The 14,961-nt window shown below is 29.1% G+C and overlaps 1 protein-coding gene across 1 annotated transcript; it reads right to left on the bottom strand.

The window, feature by feature from the left end:
• Positions 1-835: 835 nt before the first annotated feature.
• On the bottom strand, positions 836-12,067 carry LOC130669917 (DNA primase large subunit-like). The gene is made up of 7 exons (XM_057473068.1): positions 11,621-12,067; positions 6,713-7,050; positions 4,645-4,872; positions 4,446-4,583; positions 3,989-4,367; positions 2,281-2,448; positions 836-2,202 (listed from the first exon to the last, which is right to left on the bottom strand). Exons 1-7 carry the CDS (start codon positions 11,781-11,783, stop codon positions 2,036-2,038), a joined length of 1,581 nt encoding a protein of 526 aa, XP_057329051.1. The 5' UTR covers positions 11,784-12,067; the 3' UTR covers positions 836-2,035.
• Between the last annotated feature and the right edge of the window lie 2,894 nt (positions 12,068-14,961).

The raw sequence follows: 14,961 nt of genomic DNA, 5'->3' as shown, positions 1-14,961 counted from the left end.
TTTTTTAAAAATACTAGAAAAAATACAAGGAAAAAAGTTGACATAAATTTGGAGGTTGATCATTTTTTTTTTATACAAAAATTAGATGTAAAATGAAATATCTCTGAAAGTATTGAGAAGTTATTGAGACAAATTAGAATTATTGTTTTTGGGATTTAATAACGAACAAAATGAATTTTGAACGAAGTCTCTACGACGAATAGTTACTGAGATAAAAATTATTAAAGCGCGAAAAACGAAAAAGCGCGTCATTTTGTCCGCGCGCGGATAAACAAAAGAGTGTAACTCGGCAGCAAATCGATATTTTTACAATTTTTTTTTATTCTCTTAGTAAATCATATATCAACCATAAAAAAAATTTTTTCGAATTTTAAATTTAAAAAAAGTAAAAATCACTTTTTGTTAAATAAAAAATAGAAAAAATGAAAAATAAATAAAATGACCTAATGGATAATTTTTGTTTGAACCATTACCGAAACAATTACGGGTAATGATAGTTAAAAAAAATTTTTTTTTTATAAAAAACCGGTTTTGAAAATTTTTGAAATTTATTAACAATTAAAAAAAAAAAATTTTATTTTTTGATACGACAGAAATTCATCTTGCGAAATTCTGAATCGAATGGTATATATAAATTTTCGTCGATTTTTTGAAATTTTTCCTCTATAATTTTCAATATAAGGACAAAAAAATTTGGAAAATCCAAAAGTGCACGACTCGTAATGCTCATATATTATGAAATAATAAATAACAATAAAAAAAATGGCGGGAAGTGCGAATAAATTTAAAATATATACAATTCTCTTTCATTAAAACTTGTCTTGTTTTTTATTATGTTATTATTTTTTTATAATTATAAAAGAACTTATTCAAAATATCTCGATTAATAACAAAAAAAAAATAAACGTAAATAAAAACAAAAATAAAAAAAAATTGAATTGAAAAAAAATTCAGGCCTACCAATTAGCAAAAAAAACAGCTGTTCTAGGACGGTAATGCACAAGCGCCCCTAGCGGAATAAATGTCCGTATAATGTATAGATATATCACCATCCATGTTAGTTTTACACAGATATATAGATATATAGTTATACAGCCTTTTTTATTCTTTTATTAATTGTAATTAAACGACACTGAGTTACCTAGCCATTTGCAATAGGAGACCTACAATTATTTCAAAGAATTTTTTAAAAAAAAATTTGATTCAATTACTGCATTTTTTCGCAAGTTATCGTGTATACGGGTTTCATACTTAACGGACAGGAAATTTTTTAAAACTATTTTTGATGTTTTTTCCGTTTTTATTCAACTAAATAAATTTTTGAAAAGTATGGAATTAATCTCCATTAAATTTTCTTCAAAATAGTATGCAAACCATCTTAATTCCGTAAACTAACAAGGGTATAATAATTGATTAGTTACCGAAGTGAGGCGAAAAAAAATTTTTCGATCGTAAAGCACGAACGAGTCGTGCAAAAATTTCTTGCTACGAGACTTAGAAAAAATTGGACTTCGGATATCTTCGAGAATCGCTAGAGAGAGAAAGTAATCGTTATCCGTTAGATTTTTTCATGCAATTTTTGACTACAAGGTACCGCCAATTTGAGAAAGTTGACGCCAGTATGGAGCCGCAACTGGAATGCAGGATTCTGAGAACTTTCTCAGAAAGTGACCGTCAACTTATTGAATTTCCAACTTTGGAAGTATCAACTTTTGCGGCCAACTTGGTGTCTAGTTTCGGCTGTAAGTTTCACGCCAGTTTCTCGCCAACTTGGTTATCAGGGATAGTACGACTTTTCTCTCTTTTAAACGGGGCAGGAATTTAAACTTTCGGTGCAAATATGGTGCAAAATAAAAATTTTTTAACGGCTAAATCACATTAGTCTAAAATTAGGTTGTTTCAATTGACCACGCAGGCATAAAAACTCGGTCTCAATGCAGGTGATATGAAAAATTTATAAAAATAAACACCTTATGACAGAAAATAACAACTTTACTGACAATTAATATGATAACTTATTATATTTTGTAATTATTCAATCCATTTCATCTTCATTCAACAATTTTTCAATATCCATGGGTTTAACTTCGATATTTCTTCTAGCTAAAGGTTTATCTGGTGTTCTTATTGGTGTAAATTTTTCCGACTTTATTTTCAACTTTTGTTTCGGTGTATCGCCTCCTGTCGGATTTTCGTGAGAATCTAAAAAATAATATATTTGTATCAAGTATAAAATAAAAAATACAATAATATTAATCGTGTTTAATTTTATTTACGTACCGACAGTATTGCTAGCAAGTTTCTCAATAATATTACGACTGTCTGAGTAATAAGCATTCGGGTGCATCACAGGGTGCTCTGGTGGAACTTTATGAGTTATTTCGTAATACTTAGCACATGCCAATTGATAATGATGCTCTTTAGCTAAGGCAGCAATCTCAGCAGCATCTATGATTTATTTTCAAGTCTCATTAAATTATTATTTCTTTATGCAGTTGGAAATTTAGTGTTAAATTTTATTTACCGAATTTCGTTTGAATTGTAACTACGTTATATTATATTATGTTATATTGTATCATATTATATTGTATCGTATCATATGGTATGACACTTATTTAAGAATAATTTTGCAATTACTCAACATTTTATCATAATTAATATGAAAACTTCCATCAACCAACTAATTAATTTTTGTAGAAAGTCATAGTATCATAATTATATAAATATAAACCAATGTATTAAAAATTGATGGCCCTGAGGAAGCTTAGGCTCTGGGGTCAAATAAAATCATTATTTATCTATCTATCTATCTACGTTATTTTTAACTTCCCGCTAAGAAAATTGAACATTTAAAAAAAAAAGGGAAGTAACTGGTTTCTAACGCAGGGCCAACCGATGCCCAGATTTTTTTTTTTTTTATTCCAATTAAAGATGTAATTTTTTTGGATTTAAGTAACGAAATTTTAATACTATTATGACAGTTACAGTCTGCGTCACTTGGATAGCCTCACCTATTTTTTTCAATATCTGATTCTTAATCAAAATTTTTTCTTCCTTCTGCAACTCATAAAAGTAATAGTTACATCCATCAGGCCCATCTAAATTAAATTTCATTTCATCTGAAAAAATTACTCGTAGCCATTTATCTATCCGAGTCATATGTTCTTTTACAAATGAAAGTCGTGGCGAAATGTGTTTTTGATTCAAAGCCGATTTTCTTTTTAAATTTCATTCTCTTTAGATGCTTTGCCCGTCTTATCACTCTTGTTACAGTTGAAATAGATGCTGTTGTTCCAACTTCTGCTGCTATTTGCCTCACAGTCTTAGTGGAATTAGATGCCGCGCGAATTATCATTCGACGTTCCCTTGGCGTTGTTGCGAATTTCGTTCGACCTTTATAATTTTTTCCGTAGTTTTCATTGTTTTTCACGAAATTATTAATAACTTTAGCACTTCTATTCACTCTTCTAACGATTTCACGATAAGATAAATTTTGATCAAGTAAAAAATTGATTTTAATAATTTTTTCAATACTTGACATTTTATTGGGCGCCATTTTATATAGAAACCAATTTTGGTGTTTTAAATCGATTTTAATTTATTCACTACGCTATAAAATTACAACATAATAATACGAAAATGAATCGTATTAGTTCCTTTGCGCAATAAATTTGACTGAGGTTATCCATGTGACGAACTGCCGACCAGTGGCATGCCCCCCTCACGATATCCTCGCTTTGTTTCTCGAACACTAACAACATATCTTGTTCTGTCTTAAATAAGTAATATAAAATATACAGATAACTTTATATATCAGCGAGTAAAGAATCAATTGTTGAAAAAAAAATAGCTGAGGCTTTCCAAGTTACGCGGACTGTATGTTATTTTTAAAAAGTAACACAAAAAATTTAACCAGTTATTTTTCATACACAGACACACAAAAATTCCAACTGCGCATACAATAAATAATAGGGCATTTGCTATTTACCTGAGGCTGACAACCCGTAAGCAATTAACTTTTTTTTAAGAGTATCACTGTCCATTAATCTGTATGGGCAACCATGATACTCTCCTGCACCTGCAACATTACTAATAATTTTAGAACACCCCATCGGGGTATATTTTTTTTGGCTTCCTACTGTTCCATAGATAAATTTAATTGTATAAGCATATTCCTTATCAAATTTATCAGCCTCTATTTTTTTCGTGAACTCTGCCCGCCACATTCTCATCGCATCGTCTACTTTAACTCCAATGCCTTTTAAAAAGAGACCATATTGTACTCGCCCAGCATTTTTTAGGTGATGGTTCATTCTCAATGCTTCATGCAATGTCCTCATGCATAATGGATAAGAAATTTTGGCAATCTAAATTTAAAATTAAAAATTTAAAAAATTATTAAAAATAGCGAAAAATAAATAAGTTGTAAAAGTTATAAAATTTACATCATCAAGTGCTTCAATTGGAGTTTCTGTACTTGACCAAATAGTTCGATCGAATTCAGGAAAATAGTTCGGTAAATTCTTGAGATAATCAAACACCCTTTCATCGTCTTGTAATTCATAAAAACTCGGCGCTGCAATCTATACAACGAAATATTTAAAAGCATGATAGATAATGTCGATGGGTCAATAGAAGGATTACCTCAACGGCTTTTGTCAAATGCCGTCTGTACTGCGATATAAAAAGAGAAGAAAGTTCAAATTGTGGAGTATATGCAATTCCTTTCTTTAGATAAACTCTTCTGGTTTTAACTAGATCAAGAACTTTGGAAAAAGGCACTTTGTAGAAATCGATATTGTCTATAACCAATGATTTAGATATTGAACAACTAAGCTCTTCTCGTAACGTTTCTTTTTCTTCTTGAGAAATCTGTAATAAAATTGGATATATATACGGATATTATTTTACCATAATTTATGCAAAGATCGCCTCACTAATTACAAAAGAACATATTTTTCTCCCCTCCGGGCGAAAAGCGTCAACTTTTCTCCCGCTGTGCGAAACGAAGTTTCCGCTTTCCGCCTCCGTCGAGGAGAAAAATAGTATTTACACCTTGGGCAGTAAATAAGAAAGCCTCAGATCACATGTTTGTTGACCTCGGCTTCGCCTCGGCCAACAATTACATGAGATCTGAGACATTTCTTACTTTACTGCCCGAGGTGTAAAATATACTATTTATACATCCTTTTGGCTTTAGTCACTAAGTTTAAAACCAAAAAGACGTATATTTTTTCTAACTTTCCGATATTCGAAAATTGAACTTTCATCAGATGTGGACTTTTGAGGTCCAAGGAATAGTAAATTATTCATTAAAGTCATTTGTTTGTGGTTCTAATACTCTTGGTTCAATTTCCCCCGCAAAGGGGACGATTGAACCATTTGATGCAGTTGTACAATTTCGTATTTATTAAAAATCTTCATCATTTGTTAAGTTATATGCTTATGAGAAATGATAGTCTATATAATAAAGTATAATTTCGTAAAAACAAATCTGTCTATCGGTTGACCCTGCGGGCAAGCCCTAAAACTTCCCGCTGTTTTTGAGCTCCTTGAGCTCGAAAACTTTGTCGTGAATACATTTTCGAGCTCGAAAATACTTTTGTATGCCGTTCTTTTCGAAAAAAATAGTTTTTTACCATTTTTTCCAACGATATCTCTCAAACGAATAAACCGATTGAGACGGTTGAGGTCGCAATCGACGCGTTTTATCAAGTTCTAAAGCTGATCAAATTTTGAATTCGATTTATTGAGTCGATTTTGAGATATTTCAAGAAAAATAAAAAATAAATTTTTTTAATTCTTTCGACAACGGTTTCTCTTGAACGAATGAACCGATTTTGATGGTTGAGGTGGCATTCGACGCGGCTTATAAAGCTCCAGAGCCCAGTCCATTTTGGAATCAATCCATCGAGTACATTGAAAGTTATCCAAAAAAAACATTTTTGAAAAAATTTAATTTTTGGAATATCTCTGAACGAGCCCTACCGATCAAGCTCAATTTTCTATCGGCTTCAAGATATTGACAATCCGCGTCGAATGACACCTTAAAGTTCAAAATCGGTTTATCCGTTCAAAAGATACAGGTATTTACGTACATACATACATATATACACTCGGACATCATCTTGAAATTAGTCAGAATAGCTTCCTAGGACCTCAAAACGTCGACATCTGATGAAAATTCGATTTTCGTAAATCGGACCGAAACCAATAACTTCCCGAATTATTGAAAATTTACAATTTTCTTAGCGGGAAGTTAAAAAAGTTATCATTTTGCTTTTATTTCATCTAAAAAAAAAATGTTAAAGTATTTTTGGTTTAATTGACCCCACTCTCTCCTAATACAAAGTATTGTCAAGTTTAAAACATTTAACTTTGAGCTCGAAAACAGCAGGATGTTTTGGAGCTGGCCCGTAGGGTGAACCAGTTTCCAGATTTTTTTTTTGTGTTGCCACTGACATTTAAAAACTATTGAATTTACTTCTTGTATTACCTAAATTTTATACTAAAATTTTATCATAAATTCAGTGTTTTAGTTCCAACACGAATAGTCTGTGTTTAAAAATTACACAAATATTCTGAGGTCCGTTTCAAGCTCACAGATCATGTTCATTTTAACACAATATTTTTTACAGTGTGAATATTTTCAAGCCATATATGAAGAGAAGTCATTCATTATCAATTCTACATAAATAATAATGAAACTTACAGGTTTATAAGTAAAATTATTGATAGCTAATAATTTAGCCATCCCTTCGTTGTTCAATGACGTAATCCTCAGCTTCATATATTCAACTTCCATTGCCACGAACCATTTTCTCAAGTCCGGATTTTGAGAATATGCAAGTCTTAGAATAAAATGGGATAAAACATCTCGTTTTCTTGCCTCTATCTCTACATCTGTATGAGACGCACATCCTAATCCAGTTAAAAGTTTAGCAGCATGAGTGTATCCATCTTTTTTCAAAGCATTTTTTAGAGCTATTTTTCGATCTTCAATCGTTTTGAGATCCGATCTGTTCAATATTAATTCGATCAATTTAAGAACTGCAAATAAAATTCAAGTTTTATTTCATTATAATCGACCAAACTATCAGAGTATCTATAGCCTGTCGGAGAAAAATTATCCGTTCTTCATATTTATAATCGAATATCATATCGATTTTTATTTTTATCCAAACGATTGGATGAAAGATTCGAGTACAAGTCATTTGACTTAGTTTAAAAAAAAATTACTAACTAACAACAACAATGAAAAGCAAACAATTTTACCCTGATAGGTCAAAGCTAAATAGAATTTAAGATTAATAATTATACACTAATGGAAAAAATTAGAGGATCAAAAAAAAATTCCAAATTTTTGGGCGATTTTCAACAGGCCCTAACTTTGAGAGAAATGGTCATACAAGAAATGACAAAAAAAGGAAATTGTAGCTCCAAGTGTCTACTTTTTGGATTAGAACTTTAAAATTTTTTAGCGTTAGCAGTTTTTGAGTAATCTTAGAAAAACCAGCGACAAAAAAATTTTCAAATTTTTTTAATTTTTTTTTTTTGGTCTCCGGGCGTGGAAAAAATTATTTTTGCTTAACCACTATGAGGATCGGATACCTTCATTATTCAGCTTTAATTTATTTTTTTATGGACCTTGATACGTCCACTTCTCGCCGAGATATCGGTCTTCAAATGGAAAAGGATCCTTTTGTCTTTGATTATCGATATCTTAGAAACCAATGATCGCACAGAAAGTTAATGGTGGGTTTTAAAAACTTGAATAAATTCCGTTCAACGATTAGCCATTGCTTTTTCGAAAAAACAATTTTTTCCTATCGTCACATGAATTTAAAAATTCCACAAAAAAAAGGGCTTTTTGTGGTTTTTTGGAAAATTAAGCGCTGAAACGAAAATATTGTGGAAATCGATAATGTTGACTGTGCATTTTACAGTTCAATATGTCCACAAAAACCCTGCAGAGAGCCAGATTAATCCAACCAGCCGTTTTTTTGTTTCACGCGATCAAATTTTTGAAAAAATTAAAGGATCACGTTTTTTGCTCTGAAAAGCTCATAATCTTTAACAAGATGAAAACAAACATTTTTTCTGAGCTTTGTCCACAATTTCATTGCAGACAGTGCTTAAATTTCCAAAAGAGAAAAACCTTTTTTTTCGAAACAAAATTTTCAAAAAAAAATTTTTTTTGGAATAACTTTAGGAAATTTATAAAGCCAACACCCAAGAATGTTTAACACGTTTACGTCGCTGCATTCCGTGATTTTACTGATCTCTCAGTCATTAAATTCAAAAAAAATTTTTGAAAATTTTTCTGTCGCTGGTTTTTCTAAGATTACTCTAAAACTGCTAACGCTAAAAAATTTTTAAGTTCTAATCCAGAAAGTAGACACTTGGAGCTACAATTTCCTATTTTTTTTTTTTCTTGTACGACCATTTCTCTCAATGTTAGGGCCTGTTGAAAATCGCCCAAAAATTTGGAATTTTTTTTTGATCCTTTAATTTTTTCCATTAGTGTAGTTCATTAGAGTTTTCTATTATCGGTGATTGATTAATGATGAATAATATTAGTCAAGACCAGCCGATAGTCATAGACTGTTGTTTTTATTTTATTTTAATGTCATGATACGATTTCGCCTACGTAAGCCTGTGGCATCTTCAGGTATCTAATAAAAAGTATAATAATTTTTTATATAACATTCTAATAAAATTGTTACCTTATGTAAGTGATTAATAACTAAGACGAGCAATCTGCAGTCACCATGTGACTGCCCAAATATCACTACTAAATTTATAAAATACGCAGAAAAAAAGGATTTCTTGACGCAATAAATTTTAATTTGGAGCAAGAAATTTTATGCATTATCAATTAAATACAAAAATTGTCTTGGAGCGAGAAAAGATTTTTTTGGTCAAGAAATAATTCCTTGCACTGAGTAATTTTTTCTAGTTCTAAATAAATTTTTGTTTTCAATTCACAATGCAAAAAATTTATTGGGGTAAGTAGAAATTTCCTTTAGGCGAGTAAAGATTTTTTGTGTCAATGAATCCTTTTTTTTCCTATGCACACTTTTTTGGCATTGAGAAGCTTCCTAAAACCAAAAGGGAGCATAAAAGTCTGTCATTTTGGAATAAGTAACGCGATATAAATAATATAGCTATAAATTCGGTGACATTCAGTCATATTTAGTGACAGAATAATTAAAGTATTAATTTATTTAAAGAAAATAAATACGATCGTCTTTTTTCTCGCGTAATTTAAATGTAATTCGAAAGACATAGATAAATCTATTTATCTCAATACTAGGCAATTAAAAAGAGTTTAAACTGAAAAGGCACAAATTCAAGTCAAGACCTATCCAAAGATAGCAATTTCAATAACATTAACTAATTCTATAATATAGATATGGCGGGAACAAAATTTTCCTTATTCTCTTAACAATATAGACAATAGTTATTCATAATTAAATTTTTTGTATGGGTTAACGATGTTGCGACGATAAGATTTACAAATTAATTTTTTTTTTCCATTATAGAATTTCAACATTTTCATATGAAACTCAGAATTAAGCTCGTACTAAAGTTTACTGGAATAAAATAAAAAATGGTTACTGTCTTTTTTACGAGTGTAAATGTAGCAGACATACGAAAATTTTTAAATTACATATTAAAAAATTAAATAATTGAAATAATAAAATTAAAAGAAAATGCATGTATTGAATTTTGAAATGTCTAGACATCCATTTTTTTATTTTTATTTTAGAAAAATTTCAATTTATTATTTAAAAAATTGTCAGATGTCAGCTAGCTTATGATCCTGAAGTTATGATCTTGAAGGTAGCAGACATTTAAAAATTTTTGAATTTTTGTTTCTCAAAAACTAATGAGTGTAATTTTTTAAAATATTTTTTTTTTTTTATAATATATTATTTAAAAAAAAATCCAAAAATTATTAAACGTCAGTATCGTCTAGACATGCATTTTTTTATTTTTATTTTAGAAACATTTTAATTTATTATTTGAAAAATTTTTAAAATTGTCAGATGCCCGCTAACTTTAGTATCATGTCTTTCATATGCCTGAAGATGCCCCAGAATTAATGATTCTGAAGTTAGCAGACAATTACTAATTTTCGGATTTTTATTTCAACGAATCAATTACAAAAAACCAAAAATTAAAAATATGGACATGGAGAAAAATAAAAAAAACTATAGGTGCAATTTTTCAAATATTTTTTTTTTTATAATTTATTGTTTAAAAAAAATCCGAAAATTATTAGACGTTCACTCACTTCAGTATCATCAGGATTACTGTAGGCGAAACGTCGTACCACGAATTATTAAAATAAAAACGATCCTTAAGTTAACAGACAGTTACAAATTTTCGGATTTTTTTTTCCAACAAATAAATTACAAAAAAAAAAAAACTAAAATTATACACATGTAGAAAATTTAATAAACTATAAGTGCAATTTTTCAAAATATTTTTTTTTATAGTTAATCGTTTTTAAAAAAATTCAAAAACTGTCAGACGTCTGCTAACTTCAGTATCATAAAATAAAAACAGTATACGATATCGGTTGGATTTGATTACTATTTATAATTAATAATTAAATTTCGTAATTATCCACAGATTACACCGGCACACAAAAAAAAATAAGTTCTCTGTACTTTTGACGGGACCGATTTATTCCCATGTATATTGACCCGCTGAATCTGAATCCGAAGTCCGTTTAACCCGTACATCCTCAGATTTTTATAAAACTTTAAAAAACCTCAAAAATACACAAAAATCGACCGTTTTTTAAATTTATAAATTTTTTTAACCCTGACTAAGCATGATTTTTATGTATTTCGGTCCTCCACATACTAACCTGAAGTTTATTTAAAACATTAGCCATTTAAAGTCTGAGTAAATTCCAAAAAACCCCAAAAAATTGCAAAAAAGCAAAAAAATTCTTAGTATTGTGATTAAAAAAATTTTATAGGGCTAAATAAATAATTATTTTCATGTATGTTTATCTGTCACATATAATTCTCGAACATCCATGGCTCAGACATTTCTAAAATTTTAAATAAATGGCAAAAATTCCCAAAAAATCGAAAAAAAATAAAATTTGGTATAACAAAAATCATTTTTTAAATCGAAATAAATAAAAGAAATCATATTTTTCGATCTGTGATATATATATATAAAATATTTTGGCCTAATACATAAAAAAATTTTAATATGCTTCAAAAAATTTTTTTCATCACAACACTAAGAATTTTTTTGCTTTTTTGCAATTTTTTGGGGTTTTTTGGAATTTACTCAAACTTTAAATGGCTAATGTTTTAAATAAACTTCAGGTTAGTATGTGGAGGACCGAAATACATAAAAATCATGCTTACTTAGGGTTAAAAAAATTTATAAATTTAAAAAACGGTCGATTTTTGTGTATTTCGGAGGTTTTTTAAAGTTTTCTAAAAATCTGAGGGTGTACGGGTTAAACGGACTTCGGATTCGGATTCAGCGGGTCAAAATACATGGGAATAAATCGGTCTCGTCAAAAGTACAGAGAACTTATTTTTTTTTTGTGTGCCGGTGTTATTTTTAATGGTTCAAAACTTACTTTGCCTTCTTTCATAACCCAACTCATAGAATCGATCAAGTTGGACTGTTTGCTTTGGATACTCGGTATACATCTGAATATCATGAGTATACTGGTCTCGTAGATCACTTTCTTCTTCGATTCTACAGTACTTTCGTTTCTCGACACCATAACTAGACTCCATAATTAATTAAATTTAAAACTTAATCAACCACACGGCGCATAAAAATAAATACAAAAGTTTGACAGGATTTGAGATGTTATTCAAATTTACTATTAATATTTACACAAGTAATCCAATAAAATTTTCATAGCGTTTACAAACTAATTTTAAGAAACAGGTCGATTAATTGACTCGAGATTTTTTTAAAATTTGAAAATACATGGATTTGTTTAAATAAAATTCAAGACTTTTAAAAATTATTATACACAAGTACTGATAACCACAAAAGCATTTTTTTTCATTGTTTACAACTACAGCCGGCTTTCGAGAGAAAACTTTTCCGCCAAAAGTGATTTGAGTTATGGATTCTTATGGTAGATGGCATTATTGTCATATTTCTAAGTACTCTGCACAGTTTGCTTTAGGAAAAGTTTACTTACAAAAGTTTCCTTTAATTTTCCGTAAAATTTCGGACTTTTCCGTTTTCTACGTCAAATTGATCAGCATCGATTTGACGTAAATTTTCTACCCGGATTAGGATGCAAATTCACTTTAAAAGTTGACTAGAAGAAAGTTGTCGGTAATTTTCAATGACACTGAAGTTAGCCGACACCCGCCATTTTAAAAATAAAAATTCTTATTACTTTAGAAAAAAAAAAAAATTTTCAAATTTAAAAAAATGCTCGTGTAGATTTTTCAATTTTTTGGACGAGTATTTTTTTAAAAAGATTAAAAAATAAAAACTCGAGGTATAATTTGAAATTAAATTTTAAGATTACTTATTTTTTGTTTAAAAATTTTTACAAACCTCATTATTTTTTGATTTTTATATACAATTTTTCAAAATCTTAACGAGTATTTTTTTTTTATTTTTCCGTTTACTGCTATTTTTAACCGGTACCGGCTATTTTTTAATAAAATATCTTGTAATTTAAAAAAAAAACAAAAATTTTTGAATTTCGAAAAAATACTCGTGTAGATTTTTTAATTTTCTAAACGTGTATTTTTTGTGAAAGATCAAAACTACCCGAATTCTTATTGTAAATGAGAATTCATAAATTTACAATTAATTAAAAGCTAATTCTTTTTTAAAATTTATAGTCGGGCTCCTGTATTTTTGACGATGAGTGGGGGCCAGAGCCCATTTTTTGAAAAGTCTGATAGTTTCGCTGAAAAAGTAAAAAGATCGCGAAATTTATTATAAATTTGAGTGCAAGCTCCGAAAAATTTTAAAAAACGAATTAGCTTTTAATTACTTATAAATGTATGAATTTTTTTTTTAAATAGTAATTCGAGCATTTTTGATTTTTCAAAAAAAATACACGTTTAGAAAATTAAAAAATCTACACGAGTATTTTTTTAAAATTCAAAAATTTTTGTTTTTTTTTTTAAATTACAAGATATTTTATTTAAATATAGCCGGTAAGGGTTAAAAATAGCGGTAAACGGAAAAATAAAAAAATATACTCATCAAGATTTCAAAAAAATTTGGAAAATCCAAAAGTGCACGACTCGTAATGCTCCTATATTATGAAATAATAAATAACAATAAAAAAAATGGCGGGAAGTGCGAATAAATTTAAAATATATACAATTCTCTTTCATTAAAACTTGTCTTGTTTTTTATTATGTTATTATTTTTTTATAATTATAAAAGAACTTATTCAAAATATCTCGATTAATAACAAAAAAAAAATAAACGTAAATAAAAACAAAAATAAAAAAAAATTGAATTGAAAAAAAATTCAGGCCTACCAATTAGCAAAAAAAACAGCTGTTCTAGGACGGTAATGCACAAGCGCCCCTAGCGGAATAAATGTCCGTATAATGTATAGATATATCACCATCCATGTTAGTTTTACACAGATATATAGATATATAGTTATACAGCCTTTTTTATTCTTTTATTAATTGTAATTAAACGACACTGAGTTACCTAGCCATTTGCAATAGGAGACCTACAATTATTTCAAAGAATTTTTTAAAAAAAAATTTGATTCAATTACTGCATTTTTTCGCAAGTTATCGTGTATACGGGTTTCATACTTAACGGACAGGAAATTTTTTAAAACTATTTTTGATGTTTTTTCCGTTTTTATTCAACTAAATAAATTTTTGAAAAGTATGGAATTGATCTCCATTAAATTTTCTTCAAAATAGTATGCAAACCATCTTAATTCCGTAAACTAACAAGGGTATAATAATTGATTAGTTACCGAAGTGAGGCGAAAAAAAATTTTTCGATCGTAAAGCACGAACGAGTCGTGCAAAATTGTGTATAAAAATCAAAAAGTAATGAGGTTTGTAAAAAATTTTAAACAAAAAATAAGCAATCTTAAAAGCTAATTACAAACTTTACCTCGAGTTTTTATTTTTTAATCTTTTTAAAAAAATACTCGCCCAGAAAATTGAAAAATCTACACGAGTATTTTTTTTTAATTTCAAAAAATTTTTTTTTTCTAAAGTTATAAGATTTTTTATTTTTAAAATGGCTGGTGTCGGCTAACTTCAGGGTCATTAATTTTCAGGCAAATTTTATGTCAATTTATTGTTAATTTGTCTTAAAAAATTGTGTTCAGTATTTTTTTACCGTCAAATTGTAGACATTTTTATGTATAAATTTGCTTACCTTCTGAAATGGTACGAAAGAACACTACTAACTTTTTTTTATCGTAAAAAGTTACCTCTAAATTAAAGAAAAATTAACCGCAAATTTTCTTTTCAACTTCTGCTGTCAAATTCAGGTAGCAGATTTCAGGAAATTTCAACATCAAATTAATGTCAATTTCAAGCTCAAGTGGCTATTAGGGTAATTTGCGACCAACTTGACGACAAGTTGTCGACAACTCTAGCTTCTGCAACTTTTGGCTACAGGCTACCGCCAACTTTCTCAGAAAGTTGGCGCCAAGTAAGAGTCGCAATTCGAAGGCAGCCCGGGTCATAATATCTAGCAAAATAAGCCTCGATGAACCTCAAATGAACCTAGTCTTGACTATTTAATTTAAATTCTCTTAGTATTATTTGAGGCTCATTGAGGCTCTGTGAGCATTATTTGAGGTTCAAATGCTTTTTCTACTCAGTGAGCCTGGATTGAGGCTTACTTGGGTTCGATTTGGCTAGATTGAGGCTAGATATTATGACCCGGGAGGTTTCTGAGAAAATTGAAGGCAACTTTCCGTCAACTTATGAATTGTCAACT

The sequence above is a fragment of the Microplitis mediator genome, chromosome 6 (genome assembly GCF_029852145.1).
Source record: "Microplitis mediator isolate UGA2020A chromosome 6, iyMicMedi2.1, whole genome shotgun sequence".
Classification (NCBI taxonomy): Eukaryota; Metazoa; Arthropoda; class Insecta; order Hymenoptera; family Braconidae; genus Microplitis; species Microplitis mediator.
The sequence above is the reverse complement of the archived record's forward strand: the minus strand, read 5'-3'. Positions and strand labels throughout refer to the sequence as shown.